The sequence below is a fragment of the Coenobita brevimanus genome, chromosome 49, assembly GCF_032717465.1.
Source record: "Coenobita brevimanus isolate Jiangsu-jjx chromosome 49, ASM3271746v2, whole genome shotgun sequence".
NCBI lineage: Eukaryota > Metazoa > Arthropoda > Malacostraca > Decapoda > Coenobitidae > Coenobita > Coenobita brevimanus.
Window position 1 is genome coordinate 6,872,559 of NC_137002.1, and position 23,832 is coordinate 6,896,390.

A 23,832-nucleotide genomic window follows, 5' to 3' on the forward strand; every position below is an offset into this window, starting at 1 on the left:
ACTGTCTGCCGCGGTGACTGACGGACCAGGCTAAAAAGGAAGTGTTTAAATAGGAGATGTTTATCCATGTCGCACGCGATGTTCGGTCATTCATCCTGGAAAGACTCAATGACTTAGAGTGGTTGGAACCTGTAAAGGGAGTTGTGTTGCTGTTGTTGTTGTGAGGGCATGGGGAGGGGGTTGAGTTGGATGTTCAGTGCACAGTATCAGTTCGGAAGATGTCCAGTGGTCTGATATTAGGTTTGGTTAGGTCCAGTCATTATTTCTGACAAAATCTAATTCCCTGAAGCGCCTAGAATCTGTTAGGCGAGTTATAGAGTTGTGAGGGTGGTGTTGGTGCCTGTCGCTGCTGTGGTGCGCCGTAGGACTGTGACGGTGCTGGTTCTGGTTCCTGACGTTCTTGAGGGGCACCGTAGGTCTGGGAGGGTGCGGGGGCTGACTGTCGCTGCTGGGGGGCGCCATAAACCTGTGATGGCGGGGTCGCCTGTCGCTGCTGGGACCCATTATTGGTCTGTGCTGGAGTCACCCGCCTCTGCTGTGGTGCGCCGTAGGACTGTGACGGTGCAGGTACTGGTTCCTGACGTTCTTGAGGAACACCGTAGGTCTGGGAGGGTGTGGGGGCCGACTGTCTCTGTTGAGGGGCGCTGTAGGACTGGGATGGCACTGCCGCCTGTCGCTGCTGAGCGCCGTTGTAGGTCTGTGATGGCGCTGGCACTGACTGGCGTTGCTGGGGGACGCTGTAGAGCTGGTTGGGCGCCACCACGTCACTTCTGAAGGAGGCAGCAGCATCTGTCATCTCCTTGCCGATCTCTGCGTTGAGGCTGCGGAACTCGACGGATGCAGCGCAATCCACATTGAACCACCAGTCACAGACGAAGTACTGCTGGTTGAAGATGGTGCCGTTGGGACACAGGAAGGAGTCCTGACGGCCGTCAAACTGACAGATGTGAAACACTTGACAGCCGGCCTCGTCAGCGGTGTCAGCAAAGTAACCCGGGAACTCCTGGTCCAGACACGAGAACCCCGTGTCCGGCACAGACGCCAGGATCGGGTAATCTGACCCTGGCACCCCGCCCCCCACGATGTTCCTTGCCAGAGCCTCCACAGGGTCTTCCTGTTGGCTCAGGAATGATGCCTCCGCCCTCAGATCAGGGGCGCTGTATCCATACCCGGGGTTTGGCAGGGTGTACCCATTCTGGGCATTGCACGAACACACCACAGCTGGGGGAAGGAGAGTTGTGAGTTAAGGTATTGTCGTAATTTGCATGTTAGTAGGTCAGAAGATGATAGTACAGAATAATGTAGGTAAGATTTATTTTTTATATTAGTACCTGGGACTTGCGTGAGTGTATCCACTCTCACCCTGGCATGACAGTCCAGCTGTACGGACAGGGAGAATTGGGGTTTAAGGTACCTACGTGGTATGCCAACTGAACTTTGTGGTAATAGCCCATAGACTACGAGAGGCCACACTGAAGTTGAATACAATCATCTTGTGGTAGTAGGGTTGTAATAGTTGAAATGTTGTGGTCAGAGGTTGAATATGTCTCTGGCTACTACTCTACAGTGCAGCAACTTACCACTGCCTTGGGTGGGATTGAGGGTCGTGGCTTTCAGGTGTGTTAGACAGTCAGGAGTGTGACAGTGAGATTTGGTAATTATCATCTCCTAGGTTCTAAGTTGACGGGTTTAAGGGCTTATTTAAGTGGCTCTAGGAAGCTCCTTATTTCTTTCTTGGCGATTTGCATTGCATAACGATTGCAGCTTTTTACTCAAGAGGAAAGAACCCAAAGTTGTCAGTCAAGCAATTTCACTCAGATATCAGCCTAGACGGCATGATGGTACACTAAATATATCCCGGGCAATCTCCTGAGCCGACGAGAACACGGCTCTAACCATATTGCAGTAGTTTTACCCAGAAAAGAATATCTCGTCCTTGAAGAAATAAAATGCTAGAGATGAGAGAGTAGTGGTTGATTCGATGGTTGATGTGGTTGTGATGGTGCTGAGTGATGATGGGTTGAATTTATAGTCTTGTGGTCCATTGGAGGTCTTCTGGAATTTTTATTTTTCCAGGTCCAGTCAGGAGGGAAAAGTCTATGTTGGAGTAAAAAGAAAAAAGAAAGTGGAGGATGATGTGACTACCCCACGTCTTCTCTTGTTCAAAGGCATCTTACCCTCGGATTTCTGTTGATCATAGTTTCTTACCCAGTCCAATCAGGAGGAGAGAAAAGGCCATCCTGAATGAATTAAAAAAGCTGGAGGTGAGAAAGTGGTGGCTGATGGGCTGGCCGGTGTGGCTGTGATGGCGGTGGGTGAGGGTGGACTGAATTTATAGTGGCGTGATCCACCTTCCCCCTCTCACTGGGTCAAGGTGAGGCCAGCTGCACAGACGCCGCCTCACAAACACACTTACGATACCCCCCGTGTCGTAGCTAAGTTTGCTTTGGGTAGGAAGGGCATCGAAAGTACAGTGGACTGCTGAATCGCCAAATGTCGGTGTACAATATTCCCTTGCCTTTCTCGTGTCGTAATGTCTCTGTCTATCTGTATATCTGTCTGCCTACCTATCCATCTGTCTATCTGTCTGTCCATCCATTCATCTGTGTAGTCAGTCTGTATCTGTTTATTTATGTCTGTTCTTACCTGTTCATCCATCCATCTTCATATATCAGTTTATGTCTGAATATCTTATGTCCATCTGTCTATTGTATGTGTAGCTAATGTATCTATCTCTGTCTTCTATCTATTAATCACAGTGGGCAGGAAGGGCAGTGACAATAGACTGCTGAATCTCCAAATTATAGCATAAAATCTTTATACATGTTTTGGTCTTTTTGGACATATCAGTTCCCTTTCGTAATCCCGTCAATCCGGCCAATCCGAAGACGTATTTTTCATTTGAATTAGTCCCCCATTGGACTAAAGTATTTTTCATCCAGGTCCTTTAGAAGTGAAATGAATAATGAAGGCTGTGTCTAACCACCCTAGTTTGAAAGTCTCCCTTAAGTTGAAGATAATCATATGGAGGTAGCAAGAATACAAATGACACCCTCAAATGGAAGGGGTTAAGAGTGATTATTTTAAAGAAGGACAAAGAGTGTAGAGTGCAGAATCTATCTGCCTTGTTGCATTAATAATAATAATAATAATAATAATAATAATGATAATAATAATAGTACTGTTTAATAATTCCGTGTCATAACTGTAATCCTTTTACCTTAACCTGACCCAGATTTTTGTCCCTTTGCAGCTTATTTCACATAGTCCAGTGGTAGAATAAGACAATTCCGTAACTGTACATTCTTCTCATATGACTTCTTCGTGACAGGCGTTATGTTTTAGTGTTACTCTCTTGTAACAACTCAGTATTCAAGGTGGAGAGATGGTGGTTTTAGGCCAAGTTAGAATAAGATTGGTTTAGGTATGTTTATTGGAGGAAAGACAAGGAAAGAAGAATACTGTCTTCCCACGTTTATTGCAGGAAAGACAAGGAAAGAACACAGTTTTCCCATGTGTTTTCTTAATGCAAAAAGAAGCGTAATATCACTTCCCGGTCATAAGCAGGATTTGTGTTAGTAGGAACAGAACTGGGATGATTAATTAAGCTCTTTGTTTATCCTGCAGGTGCTAATTAACACTTGGTTCCCTGTCGTGGTTAATGTTTAGGAGGAGTGACATGGCAGGGGGAGAGCTTATATTTTACCCCGTTTTTACTCCCGGACAAAAATTCGTAGAGTTAATTTAATTTTTTTTTTTTTTTTTTTTTTTTTTTTTCCTCCTGCTAAGTTCGATTGGTCCATCCTTCGCGTTATGATGATGATGATGATGATGATGATGATGATTATTGTTATTATTATTATTATTATTTTTATTGTTATTATTTTGTGGTAGGTGGTGGCGACCATCATCCACTCACTTGATGTAGTGCTGCCTACTCCTTCCTTAGCCTTTATCATTCTTTTTCTGTGCCTGCCCTCCTCTCTTCCTATTTCTCCCATCTTTCCTGTCACATCTTATTGCTTTTCTTTCCTTTACATTGAGTGGCTTTACATTGAGTGACAAGCCAAATGGTTTCCTGTAAGCCAGGAAACCATTTACAACGCTGGGTGGTAACCGTATAACCAAACCATACGTGCTCCCTACGTGTCAACAAGTGGGTTGGTGGAGGGTTAGTGCCCCTCCCCGTAAAACAACTAACTCAAAGTCAAATGGCCACCCTTTACGGGATTATGGCGTCTGGCAATAGATAGATAGATTATTATTATTATTATTATTATTATTATTAAATTTATCATTATTATTATTATTCTCTCTCTCTCTCTCTCTCTCTCTCCACCGTCCTTGCTTCCCCTCTCCATTTTTAAGAATTCCTTTCCTTCCCGTGTACATTTTCATTCTGTTCCCATTCTTTTTATTCTCTCCTCTCACTTATCATCCCGTCTCCAGTCCTCTCCTCTCCTCTCTTTTCTTCTTCTTTTCTCTGCTCTGCTTTTTTCCACTCCTCTCCTCTCCTCTCTTCTCTTCTCCTCTTCTCTTCTCTTCTCCTCTTCTCTTCTCTTCTCTTCTCTTCTCCTCTTCTCTTCTCTTCTCCTCTTCTCTTCTCTTCTCTTCTCTGCTCTGCTCTGCTCTGCTTTTCTGCACTCCTCTCCTCTCCTCTCCTCTTTTCTTTCCTTCCCGCCCTTTCACTCTCCTATGCTTCTTCTCATTCCATATTCTTCTTTTCTACTTTACTCTTCTTAGATTTATCCATTTCTATTTTCCCTTCCCTGGTTCTCTTTTCCTCTCGTATTCTCTCCTCCTCTCCTCTCCTCTCCTCTCCTCTCCTCTCCTCTCTCCTTCCCCCACCCTCACTCATATATCTACATCCTCTCATCCCATTTTCTTCATTTCTAACTTACCATTCCTTGAGTTACCCGTTTATCCTTCCCTTTCCTGCTCCTCTCCTGAAGTACCAGAATGTTCCGTGTTTTCGTCTGCTCCTCTGAGGTAATATTTACTCATTTTCTCTTTCGCTCTAAAATCTCGGCTTGCCTTCACTTACACCCTTCTCCCGTGTAACTCGCTAACTTTCGCTTTTCCTGGTGTTCTAGCCTTCTCTTGATGTTGTCTCGTCTCTCTCTCTCTCTCTCTCACTTCCTATTCTTAGTTTCAGTCTCTTCACCTTCGGTATAATTCAGGTCTTTTACCGTCTTTATTAGCTGTTCTAGATCCTTAATGAAATAATAGTGGTGTTGACCCTGAGAGAGAGAGAGAGAGAGAGAGAGAGAGAGAGAGAGAGAGAGAGAGAGAGAGAGAGAGAGAGAGAGAGAGAGAAAGTCATTAAGTCTGTTCATAGAATGGATGTGAGCCGTAGGAATGAAACTTTGAAAACAATGACGTCGTTTTCATTAAGATGCTGGAAGCAGTATTCAAAAATCAGTTCGCTACTGACGATTTTAAAACCCTTCACTCTTCGGGACAGCTCCAGTATTGTCCTTCATCCAATGCCAGACGATTTTAGTAATGTGACTGCGAGACAGTGCGGCAGCTCATTCTTAGGAGTGTTGAAACACACGCTCCTGTGGCTCAGGCGGCTGACTGAAATCTTCACACGTAATCTGGAATAGAATTTTCCTAGAGCTGTTCCCGCCATGAGAGCCTTAAATCATTCTTGGCATCTCCCGACTGTTTTGTTTAATCACTTCGGTACGAGAACGTCGTCTCCATTTTATTTACACATTTTGAACTCTTTTAGCTAGCTGGAGGTACTTTCCAGACTGTGGGGGTTTGATATTTCGCATGTTAATCCCTTGGTTGCTAGAAATCCACGCTTAGCTCAATAAAATCGTCATGTAACAGGAAGAATAAAGTAAAAATGATGCCGGACTGAAGGGAACGACAAATCATATTAAAGGAGCCAAGTGGAGCAATTATGATAATCAACTTTATTAGCGAAAGTAGGCCTCGCGTATGGGTTCAAGGGCATTATAACTCAGACACAGCACATTCATTTATTTATTTATTTATTTATTTATTTATATTTGCTGCTTCCAGGCTGTTTATTAACCTTCTGTATCTGGTGATGTCGTTTTGTACTATACTCATTTTTCTTGACCAAAAATTGCCATTAGTCCCTCCTGAATACTTAGAGCAGATTAGCACGAACATAATGCTGATCATGAAGAAGTGCTGTGGAAAGGAATGTAGTCACGGTATTTTCTTAGTCTGCCACTGAGCAGTGAACTATGTGGAGTAAGATGATTTCAGATTTACGTTCGTACTGTGATTTTTCCCAGGATGACCAACCTCTCTCTCTCTCTCTCTCTCTCTCTCTCTCTCTCTCTCTCTCTCAGCTAACCCAGATTAACTTCACCAAGCCTAACGTCACTGTATTGAAGAGGTATTGAAGAATCCCCTTTGTTTTTATTTTTCATTTTTTTAGGCTTTATGATATTTTAGATTTATGTTGGTGTCAGAACGAGGGTATCATCATCATCATCATCATCATCATCATCATCTTCATTATCATTATCATCATCATCGTCGTCGTCATCGTCATGTTCATCATCATCATCATCATCATCGTCATCTTCATCATCATCATCACCATCATCGCCATTTATCACTCATCATTCCACGTAAGAGACAGGATGCGTAAAAAGAGGGTAAATTAAGTAAATATGCTTTAATTCTTGCTTTATTAGCATGGAATAAATATTTACAAGCGTCTCGAGACACACAGTCAGAAAGTCGGACAGTATACAGTAAAGAACAAAAGTGTGCCTAATATTTCACTTCACATCACTTCTCACCTTCCTTTACTGGCTAATATTCCTAAGCTGAGAGAGGTTTTATGTTACTCTGCCGAATATTTCACGTACGACTTTTTCTTTCCTAGCTAATATTTCTAATCTGAGAGAGGGTGTGTATTTTTCTCTCTAATATTTCACTTCTAATTTTAAACTCCCCTCTCCTGGCTAGTATTCATAAGCTGAGAGAGATTAATGTTCTCCTGCTTGCTGTTTCGCCTCTTTTACTTCTCACTTTCCCCTACTGACTGATTCAGTATTCCTAAGCTGAGAGAGGCCTGGTATGTTCCTCTGTCCTTAGATGATACTCACTGATAAGATGCGTCAGGGAGGAAAGTGACGGACATAGCCTACGTGGGAAGTAGACGCAGTGGAATAATAGGCAGGCTGTTGATCCCTACTACCAAGCTTTATAGAAACGCAAGAATAGCGAGGAAGAGTAGGGTAGACAAAATATAGAAAAACTTATATGCTTAGTCTATAAGAGCTGAGTTGGAGTGGCAGACGAAGTGTGATCAATATAAATAACAGTTGCATTCTCATCTCGTGTGGTCAGAAACTAAAGTCGGACTAAACTGATGGCCATATTAAAACTGAACTCGGAAATGTGTAAGCAATCCCCTGATTTTTGACGCTCATTTATGGAGCACCTGCAGTTATTAGATGTGATTAGCCAGCATCCCACATTATGGAGTTTTGTCAGCAACGATACTGAAATGACAGGCTTGTTATATTATCATTACATGCTTTAGAAATTATCATAAAAAACAGGGATTGACCACACTTTCGCGCTTTCAGTTTTAATATGACCCTGTGAGCTTTAAAGTGTGGGGCAGATTCAAATTTTTACGATAATTTCTGAAGCATGTGATGAAAGGAGATACCTGACGTTTCTGGCATTATTGCTGCCTAAAGTGTGTCGTGTGGGATGCAGGTTGATTAGGTGTTCCAAAAATGACCATCAGAAGTTAGGGGTTTGCTTGTGCCCTGCGCTGCTCAGTTTTAAAGGGCCAATAGTCGTGGGAAAGTGTGGTGGCCTGATAGTTAGAACCTGTTAGGGGAGCTGTATAGTTGTGATGGTGGTGGTACTGTCTGTCGCTGCTGTGGTGCGCCGTAGGACTGTGACGGTGCTGGTACTGGTTCCTGACGTTCCTGAGGGGCACCGTAGGTCTGGGAGGGTGCGGGGGCTGACTGTCGCTGCTGGGGGGCGCCATAAACCTGTGATGGCGGGGTCGCCTGTCGCTGTTGAGACCCATTATTGGTCTGTGCTGGAGTCACCCGCCTCTGCTGGGGGACGCTGTAGGATTGTGACGGCACTGCCACCTGTCGCTGCTGAGCGCCGTTGTAGGTCTGTGATGGCGCTGGCACTGACTGGCGCTGCTGGGGGGCGCTGTAGAGCTGGTTGGGCGCCACTACGTCACTTCTGAAGGAGGCAGCAGCATCTGTCATCTCCTTGCCGATCTCTGCGTTGAGGCTTCGGAACTCGGCGGATGCAGCGCAGTCCACATTGAACCACCAGTCACAGACGAAGTACTGCTGGTTGAAGACGGTGCCGTTGGGACACAGGAAGGAGTCCTGACGGCCGTCAAACTGACAGATGTGGAACACTTGACAGCCGGCCTCGTCAGCAGTGTCAGCGAAGTAACCCGGGAACTCCTGGTCCAGACACGAGAACCCCGTGTCCGGCACAGACGCCAGGATCGGGTAATCTGACCCGGGCACGCCGCCCCCCACGATGTTCCTTGCCAGAGCCTCCACGGGGTCTTCCTGCTGACTTAAGATTGATGCCTCCGCCCTCAGATCAGGGACGTCATAGGTGTACCCAGGGGTAGGCAAGTTGTACCCATTCTGACCCCGGCATAAACCCACAACAGCTGGGGACACGAAAGGAGTGGTTTAAGGTACTGACATGTCCTGCGCTTTGGCCTTATTAGTAGAGTTCATATGACCGTAACAGATAGAGAATAGTTAATATTTTTGCTGTCGCTCCTAGACGACTATGTTCGGAATGTCATAATTAAGTTTTTTGTTGCCAGCGCTTACACAACAGTGACAAATAACAGAATAGTGAAGGTTCTTTTCAGTTCGTCGTTTAACGGAAAAACAGAATAATTTTTTAATGTCAAAAAATAGTTAACATTTTTGTTATTAGCCTCATAGTGTTCAGCGATTATGGCTAAAGTAGAGTAATTAGGGTTTTATGTGAATACTAAAGCGACTATGACAAAAATAGAATACCTATGGTTTTTGTCAAAGGTATAAATATTTTGTCTTCTAAATCTTCTTCGCTATGAACCACCAGTGTAGGTAATAAAGAAAAACCTCTGACTTCCTTACCGAGTGTGATGATGAGACCCAGAGAATTGGCCATGCTGGTGATGGGAAGGGAAGGGAGAGGGTGACCAGCGGGCTTGTCGTGGTTGGCACTGTGTGGAGCGAGGCGGGGGGCATCAATTTATAGTGCCTGCTCGGACCTTTCCCTCACTCACTCAAGGCTGATCCAGAAACATAGGAAGGTCCGTGAGAGAAGGGATTGGGTTTAGAGGGGAGGGGGATAGGATGAGTTACTGAGAGAAGTGATAGGTTGGAGGGAAGAAGGGATGGGGCTGGAGGATAGGAAGGAGAAGAGAATAGAAGGTTAGTGAGAGAAGTGATATAGGTTGGAGGGAAGAAGGGATGAGGTTTGAGGATTGGAGGGAGAAGAAGGATAGAAGGAGGGGTTAGTGAGAGAAGTGATAAGCTAGATGGAAGAAGCATGGGATAGGAGAGGAAATGGGAATAGGAGGGGTTGGTGGGAGAAGTGATATGCTAGATGGAAGAAAAGATGAGCTTGGAGGGGGAAGAGAAGAGGCTAGAGGAAATGAACGAGAGAGAGAGAGAGAGAGAAATATGGATGAGGGTTGGGGTGTGGTGAGAGGGGGCAGGGAACAGGAGATATTTCTGGCCACTGATGCAGTCCGATGTATTTAACAGCAGATCGCCCTGTTCGGTTTGTTCTTGACTTTTTTGCATATATTTTCGTCGTGATACACCACACGATTTTATTCAGCTTTCGTTCAGAAAGTTAAAATTCGTCTCTATTAACCCCTTGACAATTTAATAGGTCTCACCTTGACTTAATAAAACCGTCTTGAGATTATAAGAGGAAATTTGATGAGTCATTGTATTGATATGTCAATCCATTGCCTCATATGTTCTTTCCCTAACGTAAACCCTGTTCCTTTTTATTCTGATTTATCCGCAAATTGCCATCTATCTTCAGTGCTAAGTTATAGGAGTAGATTAACACTAGAATATGGCGCTAGTCACGAAATAAGTATAATGGAAATGATGTAGGACCTCACTGTTGTCTTGTTTGTCATTTAGCTACATGAAATATACTGCCTACCTAAGTATGCTAATACTCGTATACCTGCTCACAGACTTACTCGTGCCATACGTCCTTTTTAATATTTCCACACATCTGCTCCACTACACACATGCCTCATGTCTACCGTACATACCTATCCCTCCCCGACCACAAACCTACCTTATTCTGCCACACATACCTTCTTAATTATCTTCACACCTGAATCATACCTATTACTGCCGCACTTAACTGTTCCACACACCTTTTTAACTACCTTCACATACCTATCCCTGTCGTAATTACACAACTGCCGTTAACACACTTGCCTCACATACTTGCTTCATTCCTACACTACACATTTTCTCACCAGACACACCTGCTAAAGAATTCCAATAAACCCCTCCCACACACCTGCCTCATTCATACCCCACATACCTATCCCACCACACATGTCTACCAAAATATCCCAGTATAACCTCTCCCACACACCTGCACCGCTCCTGTTAGCAATGATTCTGCAGTTCCTCTCTCACGGCCACGCTAGGGCTGACCAATAGGAAGACTCACTGGGGAAAAGTGCTTAGTGATTGGTCAGGATGGGTCGAATTTTGAGACCAGGCACCTCCTCTCCTGTGTCTTGTCTGTCTTTCTGTCTGTGGATATTAAGTACTGTACGTGTTTGTGTGTATCGCTTATTGTGTTTTTTCTCTATGTTTTTGTTTAACCTGTGTGTGTCCCCATCTGTCTGTCGGCCTGTTATCATTGTCGTCGGTCTGTCTACCTGATTTCACGTCTTCAGTCTTCATCTGTGTGGGGGGGAGGGGGGAAGCTTGTTTTCCTCATTGTCGTTGCTTACAGCACCAAAACAGTATGTCCTTAATCAGAACATTTTTTTTTTCTTTTGAAATAAGAAAATTCATGTTTAAAAGAACATTGAAAAGTAGCTTATTTCATGAATTTCGTACGTACTCTAGCATAGGTAATCGTTTTTCATGAAGTTCGTAAGCACTCCTGCACCCCCTGGGGAGGAGAGAAAAGAATACTTCCCCAGTATCCCTGCTTGTCGTAAGAGGTGACTAAGAGGGACCTTTTTGTCTCTAATCTTTCTCTCCTTACTGTCCTCCTTGTCTCTGCTGTCCAACCTCTCTTGATATTTAAGAGTTTTTTCCCGACCTTTATTTTCCACTTCAAGTTGTACTCCAGCCTTTGAAATCCGTTTGTCAAGAAGTTCGTAAGCACTCTTGTATTGGTGTTCCCTTTTTTTCCCTTTCAGTCAGATATTATTATTATTATTATTATTATATTCTTGCTACATTCTGAAAATGAAGCATACAATTTGTCATGAAGGATTTGATTGAACTTTGATATTATTGATACTCCATACTTTTTACACTAACTTGGCCTAAAATTGCCATCGTTTCATCTTGTGTGCTGAGTTGTAAAAATAGATTAAAACTAGAATGTTATGCAGGTCAGTATGAGGTATTTCGATTGAAGTCTATTGCACCTATCGCAATGTAGCTATCCTGTCTATCTGTTTATATTTATATCTACATTTATTTATCAGTTTATATTAGGTATTTTAACTTTTTCGTCTCTCTCTCTCTCTCTCTCTCTCTCTCTCTCTCTCTCTCTCTCTCTCTCAGGTATTTCCCTTCGAATCTATACTGTATATTTTCCCTGGTCAGGTTTTTTCTCCTCAGTATCTTGTTTTTTCTGGCTTACTTCTTCTCGTGTTGGTTCAGGCGGCTGTGTTGACGCCTGCATGTGGAGTAGGAGGGGGGAGTGTGGAGAGAGGCTGATAGATACATGATAGATTGATGGATAGATAGAGAGAGGGGGAGGGAGGGGGAGAGGTGAATAAATATGGACATAAAGATCTATCGGTTGTTAGAGGATGGATGGAAGGATAGATAGGTAGGTTATAAGGTTGGTAGATGGACAGGTGGGTATATATGGAGAGAGAGAGAGAGAGAGAGAGAGAGAGAGAGAGAGAGAAGGTGTGGGGGGGGGAAGGTGCGGAGAGGGAAAGGTAATCTGAAGGAAAGTCAGTCGCTGGTAAGAATTCGGTGGTAAAGAATTCGGTGGTAAAGGCAAGCAGTTGGATTTTGAAGGTAAAAGTTGAGTGAGTGAACTTTTACTCCTCATGTCTTTTCGGTTTTATGTTATCTCCCTAACAACTTTTCCTATGCGATTTGTTTAGTTTATTATACATTACTGTCCTGTTTGGAGTTATGAAAATGCTTCTATTATCGTCATACTCTGCAAAAATAACGTAGAAAAGAATATTAAACAGCCATATCCTAAAATAAATCGCTTACGAAGAGGTGCTAGGGAGCCTCTCTACCCGACGGGAATGCTGGCCTTAAAGTTTAATAAAATCGTTCGGCGAGAGCAAGAATATATTGAAAAGAAAAAAAAAAAAAATGGCCTGACTGGAGTTAAATGTTGACCATGAAAGCGTAATGTTGGGTTGTGAATAACTTGATCTTCTGACTGTGGAAGTAGATTAATATTTGGTTTTATCTGACCTTAAAAGTTAGTTGTAAGTAAATGAGTCGAATATATGGCTGTGACTCTTTATTACACGTTGACCAGAAGCGAGCCAGAATGTGTCTATAAATCGTTCTAATTCCAACATTTGTGTGTAAAAGCTGACGCGAAAATTTTGCAGTGAATTAATTACTACCAGATTTTTATTGCAACTTGAAAAAAGGATAAAAATTTCTTGACTACAACTTACGTGTTTAATTTGATATCTCCCATCTTCCTTCCTATCAGTCTATCTCCCCCTCTCACTTGCCATCACTCTTCCCTCTCCTTCCATCACTTCCCCGTCGACCTTTCCAGCACTCTTGTCTCTCTACCACCCTTTTCTTCACCATCCCCTCTCCCTCCATCACTCTTCCATCTTAATGACTCACTCCCCCTCCATCACTCTCTCTCCTCTCCCTCCATCACTCTCCCCTCCCCTTCCAACACCCTTTCCCCTCCCTTCCATCACTCTCTTTCCTCTCTATCACTCTCCCACCTCCCATTCCATCATTCTCCCCTCTCCATCACCCTCTCCCTTCATCACTCTTCCGTCTTCCTCCAACACTCACTCCCCTCCCCCTCCATCACTCTCTCTCTCCTCCCCCTCCATCACTCTCTCTCTCCTCTCCCTCCATCACTCTCCCCTCCCCTTGCATCACTCTCTCCCTTCCCCTTCCATCACTGTCTCCCCTCTCCATCACTCTCCCCTCCCCTTCCATCATTCTCTCCTTTCTCTATCGCTCTCCCTCACATTCTTCCCTATCATTTCCTTGTTTCCTTCACTCCTTTTGTACGTTTCTCCCTTCTTTCGTGTATCCTCCTCTCCATCCCTAACAAGCTTCTCTATCCCTCCACTCTCTCTCCCACCTCTGCTGTCTCCTACTTTCTCTCCCAATCTTCCACTCTCCATTCTTCACCCCCATCCGCTCTCTACTATCCTACCCTCCCTACCTGTCTCTTCGGCCTTTTTTCCTCCTTTCTTCCACTCTCCTTTCGTATCTGAAGTCTTTAATCTCCTTTATCACTCATCTGCCTGTCCTTTCCTCCCTCCCACCGTCCCTCCCTCTCTCGATCTCAACCTATCTGTCTGTCTATCTATGTTTCTTTCTTTATTCATCTCCAAGCACGCTTCCCTCTCTTTCCTCCTTCGCTTCCCACCCTTCCTCCCTCCCTCTTCTCCCTCCCTGCAATCTCCTCTCTCTCTCTCTCTCTAGCTAAGTGCCCCAGCAGTAATGACCACAAGCATTACCTTGGCCCTGTATGCTCTCACTTAGCGCAGCACCCCCTCCCCCGGCCACCGACACTCGCCCGTTTTCTGTTTGCCCACACCATCCCCTTTTTAAAGCCGTTTTCTCATTTTGGGGATCTGTGTTTTGACCCATACCCACATTTGGCATGATGCTTTCGTCTCTCTCTCTCTCTCTCTCTCTCTCTGGTTGAGTGACGTGAGAGCTTCGCGGGCTTAGTTTAGTGTTATTTAGGGATCTTGGCATATTTATAACTAACAAGGATATGGGTATGCGGCCAAGTCATTTGTCTGGCTCAGGGAAGGTGGACGCCCCTGCCCACCATAGTCTCGGGTCACCCCTGGGCAAGATGAAGCACCCGTTACCCCACCAAAGCGGTAGGTGGATGGTTACCTTTGTCCCGGGAGGTACTACCATGGGAGTGACATGGTAGCTGCCTTGCACAACACTCTCAGGCGGGGAACTCAACCACGTTTACCTAGTAATCAGAGTCTGCGTTGAGACTACTATTTATACATAATAATCTGTATACAGCTCATCCTCTTTGGGACTATGCCTCCCCCATTTTCCCTGCATCTCGCCCTGTGGAAGTGCTCTGTTCCCACCATGAAGAGGCGATGTCTGTCACAGGAAGACGACTGTTTGCTTATGGTCAGTGGGTCTGCTCGGCTGGACTGAACAGGGGTAGAACAACAAAAACAGTTACTAAGGAGAGTCTTTGTGTTTTGCTTCAATATGTAGTTTCGGCGTTATGTTTTTTAATAGGCTGAGCGAGGCATGTAAAAGTTTTACTTGGTTACTTGTGATTGTTGTTGTTACCATCTTGGGTTGCAGTAATTGTGGATTTTAATTTTAGTTCGTGTTTTTGCCATAACCAGATTTGTCTAATTTTCTCTTGGGATCGTAAGATATCTACATCTGTGTCTGTTTCTGTGTCTGTCTATCAGTCTGTCTATAAATATGTATAACTAGTCCCCTTCACTCCCATGCTAAATTGTTGCTTTTTTCTCATTACCCCAGAGCAAGTGTTTTTGTGTTTTGTTTTTTCCATTGAGTTCATAGCAGTTTTTTTTTTTTTTTTTTTTTTTTTGACTTAACCACGTTTATTGTATTCATTTCGATTTTTTTTTTCTCAGATTCATTTATATAATCTTGATACTGGCAGTGAAGGTGGTATCAAGAAAGAGAGTAGAGAGACATCATCTTTTTTGAATTAGACACTGATTTATCCATAAGACCTTAGGTTATTCAGTCCGAGTAAATCATTTGGAGTTAGCTAGAGGAAAATAAGTAAATTATCGTCCTCCAGTTCGTGGTTCAGGATAGTAATGATGATGATGATGATGATGATTAAAGGTGACGATATATGTAATTACGATTGCGATGATGATGATGATGATGATGGTGATATTTCAGATTGCAGTACCTCACCCCATGCCCTTCACTGTACCTTTCCTGCCCCTGACACCCATTTTTACTCTTCCTCCTCCTCACCCATCACCCATCTTTGCTTATACACTTACTTGCCTACATTTACACACCTCATTTCACCACCATTCAAAGCGTGTGTACCCGATCCCCTTTCAAAGACCATCACTTTACCTTGCATACACTCGTCTATTAGGCCAGAGGTGGTACGGTCAGGGAGAATAGTTCGCTTCATATGTCATCTGCTTTTTTCACTTTCGGCTGCTGGATGTTATTTCTAGGATGATAGAGGATTGGTATGTTTCTTTGATCATAGAGACTAAGAATCGTCTAAATTTTTCACCTTTGTTGATAAGTTTTCTTCTACTGACCATTATTTCTAAGCTAATGGAGGCTTGGTATGTTTCTCTGTCCATAGATAACAAAGGTTACATAATATCTCACACCTGCTTTTCACATTCATCTGTTGGTTAATGTTTGTAAGCTGAGAGAGGATTAATATGCTTGTCTGCCCATAGATAAAAAAGTTCCCATAATATCTCACAGCTTTTCACATTCGTCTGCTGGCTGCTGTTCCTAAGCTGAGAGAGGCTTGGTATGTCTCTCTACCGTAATATTTCACCTGCTTGCCATTTTCATCTGTAGGTTAATTTTGCTAAGCTGATTAAGGCTTGGATGTTTCTCAGCATAATATTTAACCCCATACTTCTCACTTTCCTCAGCTGGTTAATATTACTAACTTAGAGAGGATTGTTATATTTTCTGGCTATTATTTCGCCCGTTATTTTCTTCTATTGGTTAATATTCCTAAGCTGAGAGAGGCTGAGTATGTTTCTCAGTCCATTGATGATTCTCTAGATTTGATGCATCAGGGAGGAAAGTGACGGACATGCCCTAAGTGTGAAAGAGACACAGTGAAATAGTAGGCCAGCTTTTGTTCCTTTTACCATTCGGGGTGAAGGTCATGCTACGTGTAGGTTTGAGTTTCCAAAAGACGACTGGAGTTTTTTCGATTACATAATGCCATCAGGGGCGAAAACAGGTCATCTACCCTTCAGTTTTATGGACTAGTATCAGAGCCTGGGGTCCCTGGTCCTCAAGGGTAATAAGGAACTACATACTATCGATATTTATGCATTGTTTCAGACTGCGTGCATTACGGTAATTGGACACTTACATATTGTCTGGATATTTTGAAGTTTTCCTTTCTCATTCCTTGGTGGATCTACATTTTTTTTTCTCTCTCTCACACACACACACACACACACACACACACACACACACACACACACACACACACACACACACACACACACACACACACACACACACACACACACACACACACACACACACACACACACATTTACTCCTCGACCCTCTCACCTGCACCCTTCCCAGCACACCATCAAGCCAAACTAAGCACATCCCAGTCCTAATCACCTCCCCCTCATTACGAAGCCAGCCTCACTTCACCACCTACCTGCCCTGAATACCTTACCTACGTGCTTTATTAGACGTTCCTTTATTTAATGTCGGCTCTGTTGTAAGTAGTGCCTCCAGTAAGACTTTCTCACATTTTATTTCTTGTTTCTCAGTTCACCATCTGCCTTAGAGTCTGGCCAACTTATTCCCCTTCTTGGCATTATTAGACTTTATTTAATGTTGTTTGTAATTTAATCGTCTTAGTAAGGTTGACATGTTTATTTCTTGTTGTTCAGTTCACTACTCACCCTACCTTTTGGTCAAAATGCTCCCATACTTGCCCGACTTTATTTAGTTTCAGCTCTGTTGTTATTAATTCCTACAGTAAGCTTTTGTCATTATTATTTCTTTATTACAAGCGATTTTTATTAAACTTAGACACCTGTCATAGTGAAGGGATCAAATGCACTCTCTTTCCACTTCTTCCTTCAGTACCAAATATTCTCCCCTACTTGCCTTTATTAGACTGACTTTATTTAGTTTCAGCTCTGTTGTTATTAATTCCCACAGTAAGCTTTTGTCATTATTATTTCTTTATTACAAGCGATTTTATTGAACTTAAGACACCTGTCATAGTGAAGGGATCAGACGCATTCTCTTTCCAGTTCTTCCTTTACCAAATATTCGTTTTATGTTACGTTCTCTTTACCCCAAATGATTTTATTCAGATTATGAGAGGTTCATTTCAAGCAGTCCCCCATGACATCGTGAATTCAGTGGCTTACTGCTGCTCCAGACTATTTTATTGACCATAGAGGCTTCGTAACATGTATGAATTGGAGACGCGCACCGTAATTTTCACCAGACGATATTGTTCAGCTCAGGAAAGTACCCCCTACTTGAAATTGGTGTCCTTTTTATTTATTTATTTATTGGCAGACGATTATATTCAGCTTATATATATTTTTTGTTCTGACTTTTTTTTTTTTTTGTTCTGACAGACGATTTTATTCAGCTTAAAGGAGAGACCCACCGTAGTAAGAAGGGTTTAGAAATATATAGATGATCCATTGCGACAGGTGAAAATGGGTGGGAGAGAGAGAGAGATAGGTTACTAAGTTTTAGGAGAGACGCTGTGCTTTGAAGGGGCTAGAAACGCTGTCCATAAATCCCCATCAGGCGATTCTGTTCAGCTCCTCAAAGACCTCGCGTTTAAGAGGGATGGATCTTGCCTCTTATCCATCACCATTACTACAAAGAATAGCGTCCATCACAGTCTTTCTAAACGAGCTATGATTAACTACCGCCCGAATTGGTCCCATCACCTCATGCCAATCACCCTGCAAGCGAAATTAAGTGAGGAATATCAAGCAGGAGAAATTCAGCGCGCGAAATTTAGCATGGATGATCGGGGAAGCGCAATCAAGGAAGCAAAAGCTAGTGAAATCAAGCGAGTCAAGTTAAGCAAGTCAGATTAAGCAAGCCTAATCAAGGGAGTCAAATCAAATGAACAAAATCAAGGAAACAGTTTGCCGGGTATCTGTGCAAGGTTAGTTTGGTAAATGTAGTTTCCTTGCGTGTTTCAGTTGTTTCAGTGCAGTGACCGCCAAGATTTACATTTTTACCTCCAGACGATTTTACCTCTTTCCGTTGTTGACACCTTTGATCTGACGACTTGTGTGTACAGTATTTATTCATTTATTTATCATATCTTGTATTTACCTTAGGATATTTTTTCGATTGGAGGGGTTAGATACAACCTTCAGTAACCCTTTCACTATTAATAAACCTTTCCTAAGTCTGACATAATCCTTGGGTGGCTGCCTGGAGTGCGAGTCTGAAAAATAAAGATACGATTCCCCTTCGCAACTTAGATATGATTTTACAGGAAGAACTAAATAAGGGGAGATTTTACACTCCTAATCCTCCTGCAGAAAACAGTTATAACCTGCAGTAATTTTCGACTCGTCTATCTATCTATCTATATACCTAGGCTGCTTCCCCCATGGAAAGGGAGGTAGCCGAGACAGGACGACACAATCCCCATTAACTCATCCATTCAAACACAGTCATTCGCATCTTAGCCCCAAAGGGGAGAAGGGACAGATCCTCACCGCACCACACCACACACGGGTCAAATGCGCAGTGCAATCAGTGACATCCGCAGCAGGGCCCGACAGCAGAGCTGGTTTACCCCTGCCTCATCATAATAGACCCATCCCCTTACTCGCACCTGACCTGACTAGCTAATCAGACCAAATGCGGGAGAATATCCCTTCATTTATTCATTCACAATTTCTCTCCATTTATTTCTGTCACGTACAGCCACTCTTCCTTGCTCAACAGACATCCCTCTCGCATCCAGCGCTCTCTTCACACTGTCCATCCATCCTATTCGTGGTCTCCCTCTCAGCCTTACACCTCTCACATCAGATCTAGTTATCTTTTTCACCAATCGCTTATTATCCATTCTCTCCATATGCCCAAACCATCGCAGCACCCTCTGCTCAACGTAACAGAAATTTATTTATGAAGTTAGGAGACTGAGGAAGAATCGACAGCCTCCTGCAAGTCGAAGCCTGAGTTACGACAGGAAATTGATCGTAAGTGCGTTTTAAGATGAAAATGACGTCGTTGGAATGAAGGGGTTAAATAATTACAGTCTACACACCATTCCCAGCAACAGACGGGATTCGAACGCGCGTCCCTTCCCTCCCATCCTCTGCTCGTGCTGTTGTATATTCATGTTGTGTCTGTCAGCGTGGTGGAGGGTGATGGAGTGAGGCTAGGGATCGAGTCCAAGCTATCGTGGGTTATGGACGAGGTGCCGTGGTGATAGCTGATTGGAGAGAGAGAGAGAAAAAAAAATGGACTCTATATTGAAGACATGGAAGGTTGTTTCATTCAGGGCTGTGTGTGTGTGTGTGTGTGTGTGTGTGTGTGTGTGTGTGTGTGTGTGTGTGTGTGTGTGTGTGTGTCCAGCCCCAATTTGTTATAGATCTTGTAAAATTACAATCAACACTTCACTCCTTTAGCAGTGCCGGACAAAAGCCGCACTTTATTAACAATGTTGGTTGATTTTTTTTATGGATTTTGTTATCTCATTCAGAAAGTTTTATTATTATTATTATTATTATTATTATTATTATTATTATTTTATTTTTTTATTCCTGGTAGTGCTGGTAGGCGATTTTATTCAGCGTAGGAGACAGCCCGCGAACTGAAGATTTTTAGATTTGATTTTGTCAGCCAGTATCGGTGCAAGTGAACAGAATCGTGTGACTGTATTAAGAACAGTACTGTGATAAGAAAGGCGATATTTTAGTGAATTCTTAATACTGTATGTAACCCTTTAAACAGCAGTAAGTCTCCTAAGCTGAATATATCTGGAGTTAGCAAGAATTAGATAAAAAAAAAAAAAGTAATAAAACGCTGTGGTTAGCCAGGTATAAACGAAGATCGCATATACTTGCCATAGTCATTGTCGGGAGGGTTGAAATGTAAAAGAAGGTATTTAGAGTTAGCAAGAATTAGATTAAAAAAGAAGAGTAATTGAACGATGTGGTTAGCCAATATAAACGAAGATCACGTATGTTTACCCTAGTCATTGTCAGAGCTCACCACCAAGGGGCCGGGAGGGTTGAAATGTAAAAGAAGGTATTTGAGTGATGGCTGGAGTGTTAGCGGTAATGGTAGTGCGGTGTCTAGGCTCGTCCTCACCACCCTAATACGGGGAGTCTGCCCATGAGCTCGGGTTGGGGGATGGCAAGGGAAAGGAGGGCATCACACTTGTACGTTTAATGGAACGGGCGAGAATGGGAAGGTTACCCCTCTTCGTTTCTTTATATTCGTTTTCTAATGTTTTTCATCTTACCTCTGGAATAAAAAAAAAAAAAAAATAGCAACAACAGCAGTAACAAATAATAATAATAATAATAATAATAATAATGAAAGGATGGATGAGGGAGAGCCACCTTTGCTATCCATGTCATAATCCTAAAAGAGCCTGGTCAGCATCGTATTATGTATGTTCAGTCTAAATTACTGCACTTGTGGTAACTTGATAGTTTACCTCGTATACAGAATCCCTGATTTACATTGTGTGTGTGTGTGTGTGTGTGTGTGTGTGTGTGTGTGTGTCTAGATAAGGATTAAGTTTGGTTAATTTAGATAAGGTCAGTTTAGATTAGCTTAGATGGTGAGTTATAGTTTCGCTTTTTGATTTACTAATAAAATCAACCCCAGTAAAAAAATGTAAGGCTGTGTAGTGAAGATTCCGGTGCCTACTTTCACCCTTCGCCATCAATTCCATCCAGGGCCAGTGTATTTTAGTAACGGCACCACCAGAGCGTTAAATGACCCACACCAGCACTCACCATCCATCTTAACCATCATCGTCTCATCTTCCTTTATTGTAGTAAAGTTTTAGGGCAGGACACAATACTGGCTTGGAATTGTCAGCTAACTTTTGCAAAATTGTCAGCTAATTTTTGCAAGATTGTCAGCTAACTTTTACTTATTATGGTACTTCACAACCAAGATTTGTAATTAATTCTTGAACCCCGAGAACAATTGTTTTATTTTATTCCTTATGCCAGACGATTTATTTTGCTTAGGAAGGCCCCTTGGAAAAAAAGGTGTTGAAGTCTGTGGTCTTTTTGTCGTCGGTTATGGAAGCTCCTTGATGCCTTTTCCTCAGCGATTTCTTTGCTTATTACTCTTTTCTGTCCTCTCCTGTGTCATTTAAATCACCCATATACCACCATACTCAGCCAGAACAGTATAGAAATTGATATTAACCAGCCGTCTCCAAAAATAAATCGTTAAGGAAGGAGGTGCTGTGGAACTTCCTTTACCGACGAGAATACGGCCATAAATATGACTTTCATGCTCAACGGTTCTGTTCTGGTGTGAATAAAATCGCGTACGGATAGAAAGAATAAAATAGAAAATTCATATTAAATTGAAAAGTTTAATTTTTTACGGTAGCCAGGTCTTCACAAAAGTCATTTATTACCGGAATTAATTTTGTTGTGTATTCTTTCAAAGTAATCTTCTCTGTAGTTAGGTTGTGAAGTATTTGGCAACTGTTTAGCATTCCAGGCTCGCATGACTCATTTTGAATGTAATCGTCGGTCATTAACTGAAATAAAATACTAAGAGTTGCTTGAACCAGTGAAGGGGTACGTGGAGATAAAAGTATGAATATTCAACCTTATTCAGTGCGCTCAGTTTCAAGCATTATTATTCACAGGCTTAACCTCAAGATATATTATAAAAACTGAAATACAATACTAAGAGTTGCTTGAACCATTGAAGGGGTACGTGGAGATAAAAGTATGAGTATTTAACCTTATTCACAGCGTTCAGTTTCAAGCATTCAGCCTTATTCACAGGCTTAACCTCAAGATAGATTATGAAAACGAACCTGGATTTCCAACTAAAACACGACCTGGATATATCATGGCAGGGGAGAGGGTAAATAGGAGCGAAGGAGAAATACCGTAACATAATACGACAGAGGTTATCATCACACACTCGCCTCGGTGTGGAATGGAAAATAGGGCAGAGGAGATTTAGGTTAGTCCCCCATAAAAGCTCTTCTCTGTCATGATGCTTTTTAAAATTGCTGTGATTTTTGTTTTATTTGGCCTCGTAGTAGTGAAGGGGTTAACGGAATCATATTTCTTAATAGTCCCTCTTTTTATAATGACACTTTTCTAATTTGCATATTTTACTTGTATTTTATTCGACACCGTAGTAGTGAAGGAGGTAAAGAAGATGTATTCAACCCCTTGCAGTTTAAAAAACCTTCCCTAAGCTGAATAAAATCGTATGGTAGAAGGAAGACTGGCGTAAGTAAAATCGTAAGCTTGAAGGAAGAATGACGTAAATATAATCGCATGCTACAAGGAAGAATGACGTTCAGAGTGACGTTCTCGGGCTAAATAGGCTAAAATAATACGTCAGAGGTTATAGACACACTCACTCACTCGCCTTTGGAATGAAAAACAGAGCGCGGTATTTTTAGGTTAGTTCTCCCCCTAAACCTTTGAATCACAGGACTTTCTCTGGCTTGAAAAAATCATATGGTGTTAGCTTGATTAGTAAGAGAGAGAGAGAGAGAGAGAGAGAGAGAGAGAGAGAGCTTGCATAGAGAGAGCTTCCATATCAGTGAAGGAAAAATTTTATTATTCTGTTTATAAATTGTTTTCAGCTCGACCCCCTCCCAGGGACAGTCCGTCCCCAATCGTTTCATCCCCACTGATCTAACAGCCTAACAAACTAACCAAACTAATGCAATCTAACCTAACCTAACAATGTATCCTAACTAATCTAACAACTAATTATAGCCTAACCTGACTATCTAACCTAGCTCACTCAAACCTAACTTATTCTAACTGGAACGACTTGCGGACGGATGGATTTTGGAGAGGTTTTGTTAGTGGTTCTCTATACCCTTAATAAAATCTTATGGTTATAGTAATTTTAAGGAAATGTCATCGTTCTGAAGGTGTAAAGGGAAACTATTTAAAACCATAAGCTGAAGAAGATAATATGGCGGTAAAAGAATCACTTATAAAGATCTTGTACTTATAGGAATGCGTTAAGTAGAGTATTGATACTATTATTGTGACTACTCTAAATGAACTCTTTGATTAGGAGTTGGTAATAGATAGATAAATAGGATAAATATTTAGCTAAATATAGATAAAAGCAGATGTAGATAGACAGATGGTTAGATGAGTGGATGGATGGATGGACAAAATTTGGACAGATCAATAGATGCGTAAAAGCAAACGAAGATAAATAGATATAAATATGGATGGATGGATAAATAAATTGATAGATGGATAGATAGATCGATAGGTCAGTGTATGGACAGGCCAGTAAACAAAGAATATAAAGAGATAGCCTTTCTCTTAATGTCAATATACGGTGCAGATATGAGCAGAAGTTCGTCAGTCCTCTGCCACCATTGTTACTTGCCCCACGTACTTCTCATGCCTCCCCAAACGGCAGAGAGTATCCTTATCATAGGCTACTCTTGTTGTGT

General features: G+C 42.4%; 2 protein-coding genes across 2 annotated transcripts; both read right to left on the bottom strand.

Moving 5' to 3' along the window:
* Nucleotides 1-292: 292 nt before the first annotated feature.
* LOC145399493 (uncharacterized) lies at nucleotides 293-2,239 on the bottom strand. The gene is made up of 3 exons (XM_080272098.1): nucleotides 2,209-2,239; nucleotides 737-1,221; nucleotides 293-367 (listed from the first exon to the last, which is right to left on the bottom strand). Exons 1-3 carry the CDS (start codon nucleotides 2,237-2,239, stop codon nucleotides 293-295), a joined length of 591 nt encoding a protein of 196 aa, XP_080128224.1.
* Nucleotides 2,240-7,835: 5,596 nt separating this feature from the next.
* Nucleotides 7,836-9,162, bottom strand: LOC145399430 (uncharacterized). Its single transcript, XM_080272047.1, has 3 exons — nucleotides 9,129-9,162; nucleotides 8,160-8,665; nucleotides 7,836-7,883 (listed from the first exon to the last, which is right to left on the bottom strand). Exons 1-3 carry the CDS (start codon nucleotides 9,160-9,162, stop codon nucleotides 7,836-7,838), a joined length of 588 nt encoding a protein of 195 aa, XP_080128173.1.
* Between the last annotated feature and the right edge of the window lie 14,670 nt (nucleotides 9,163-23,832).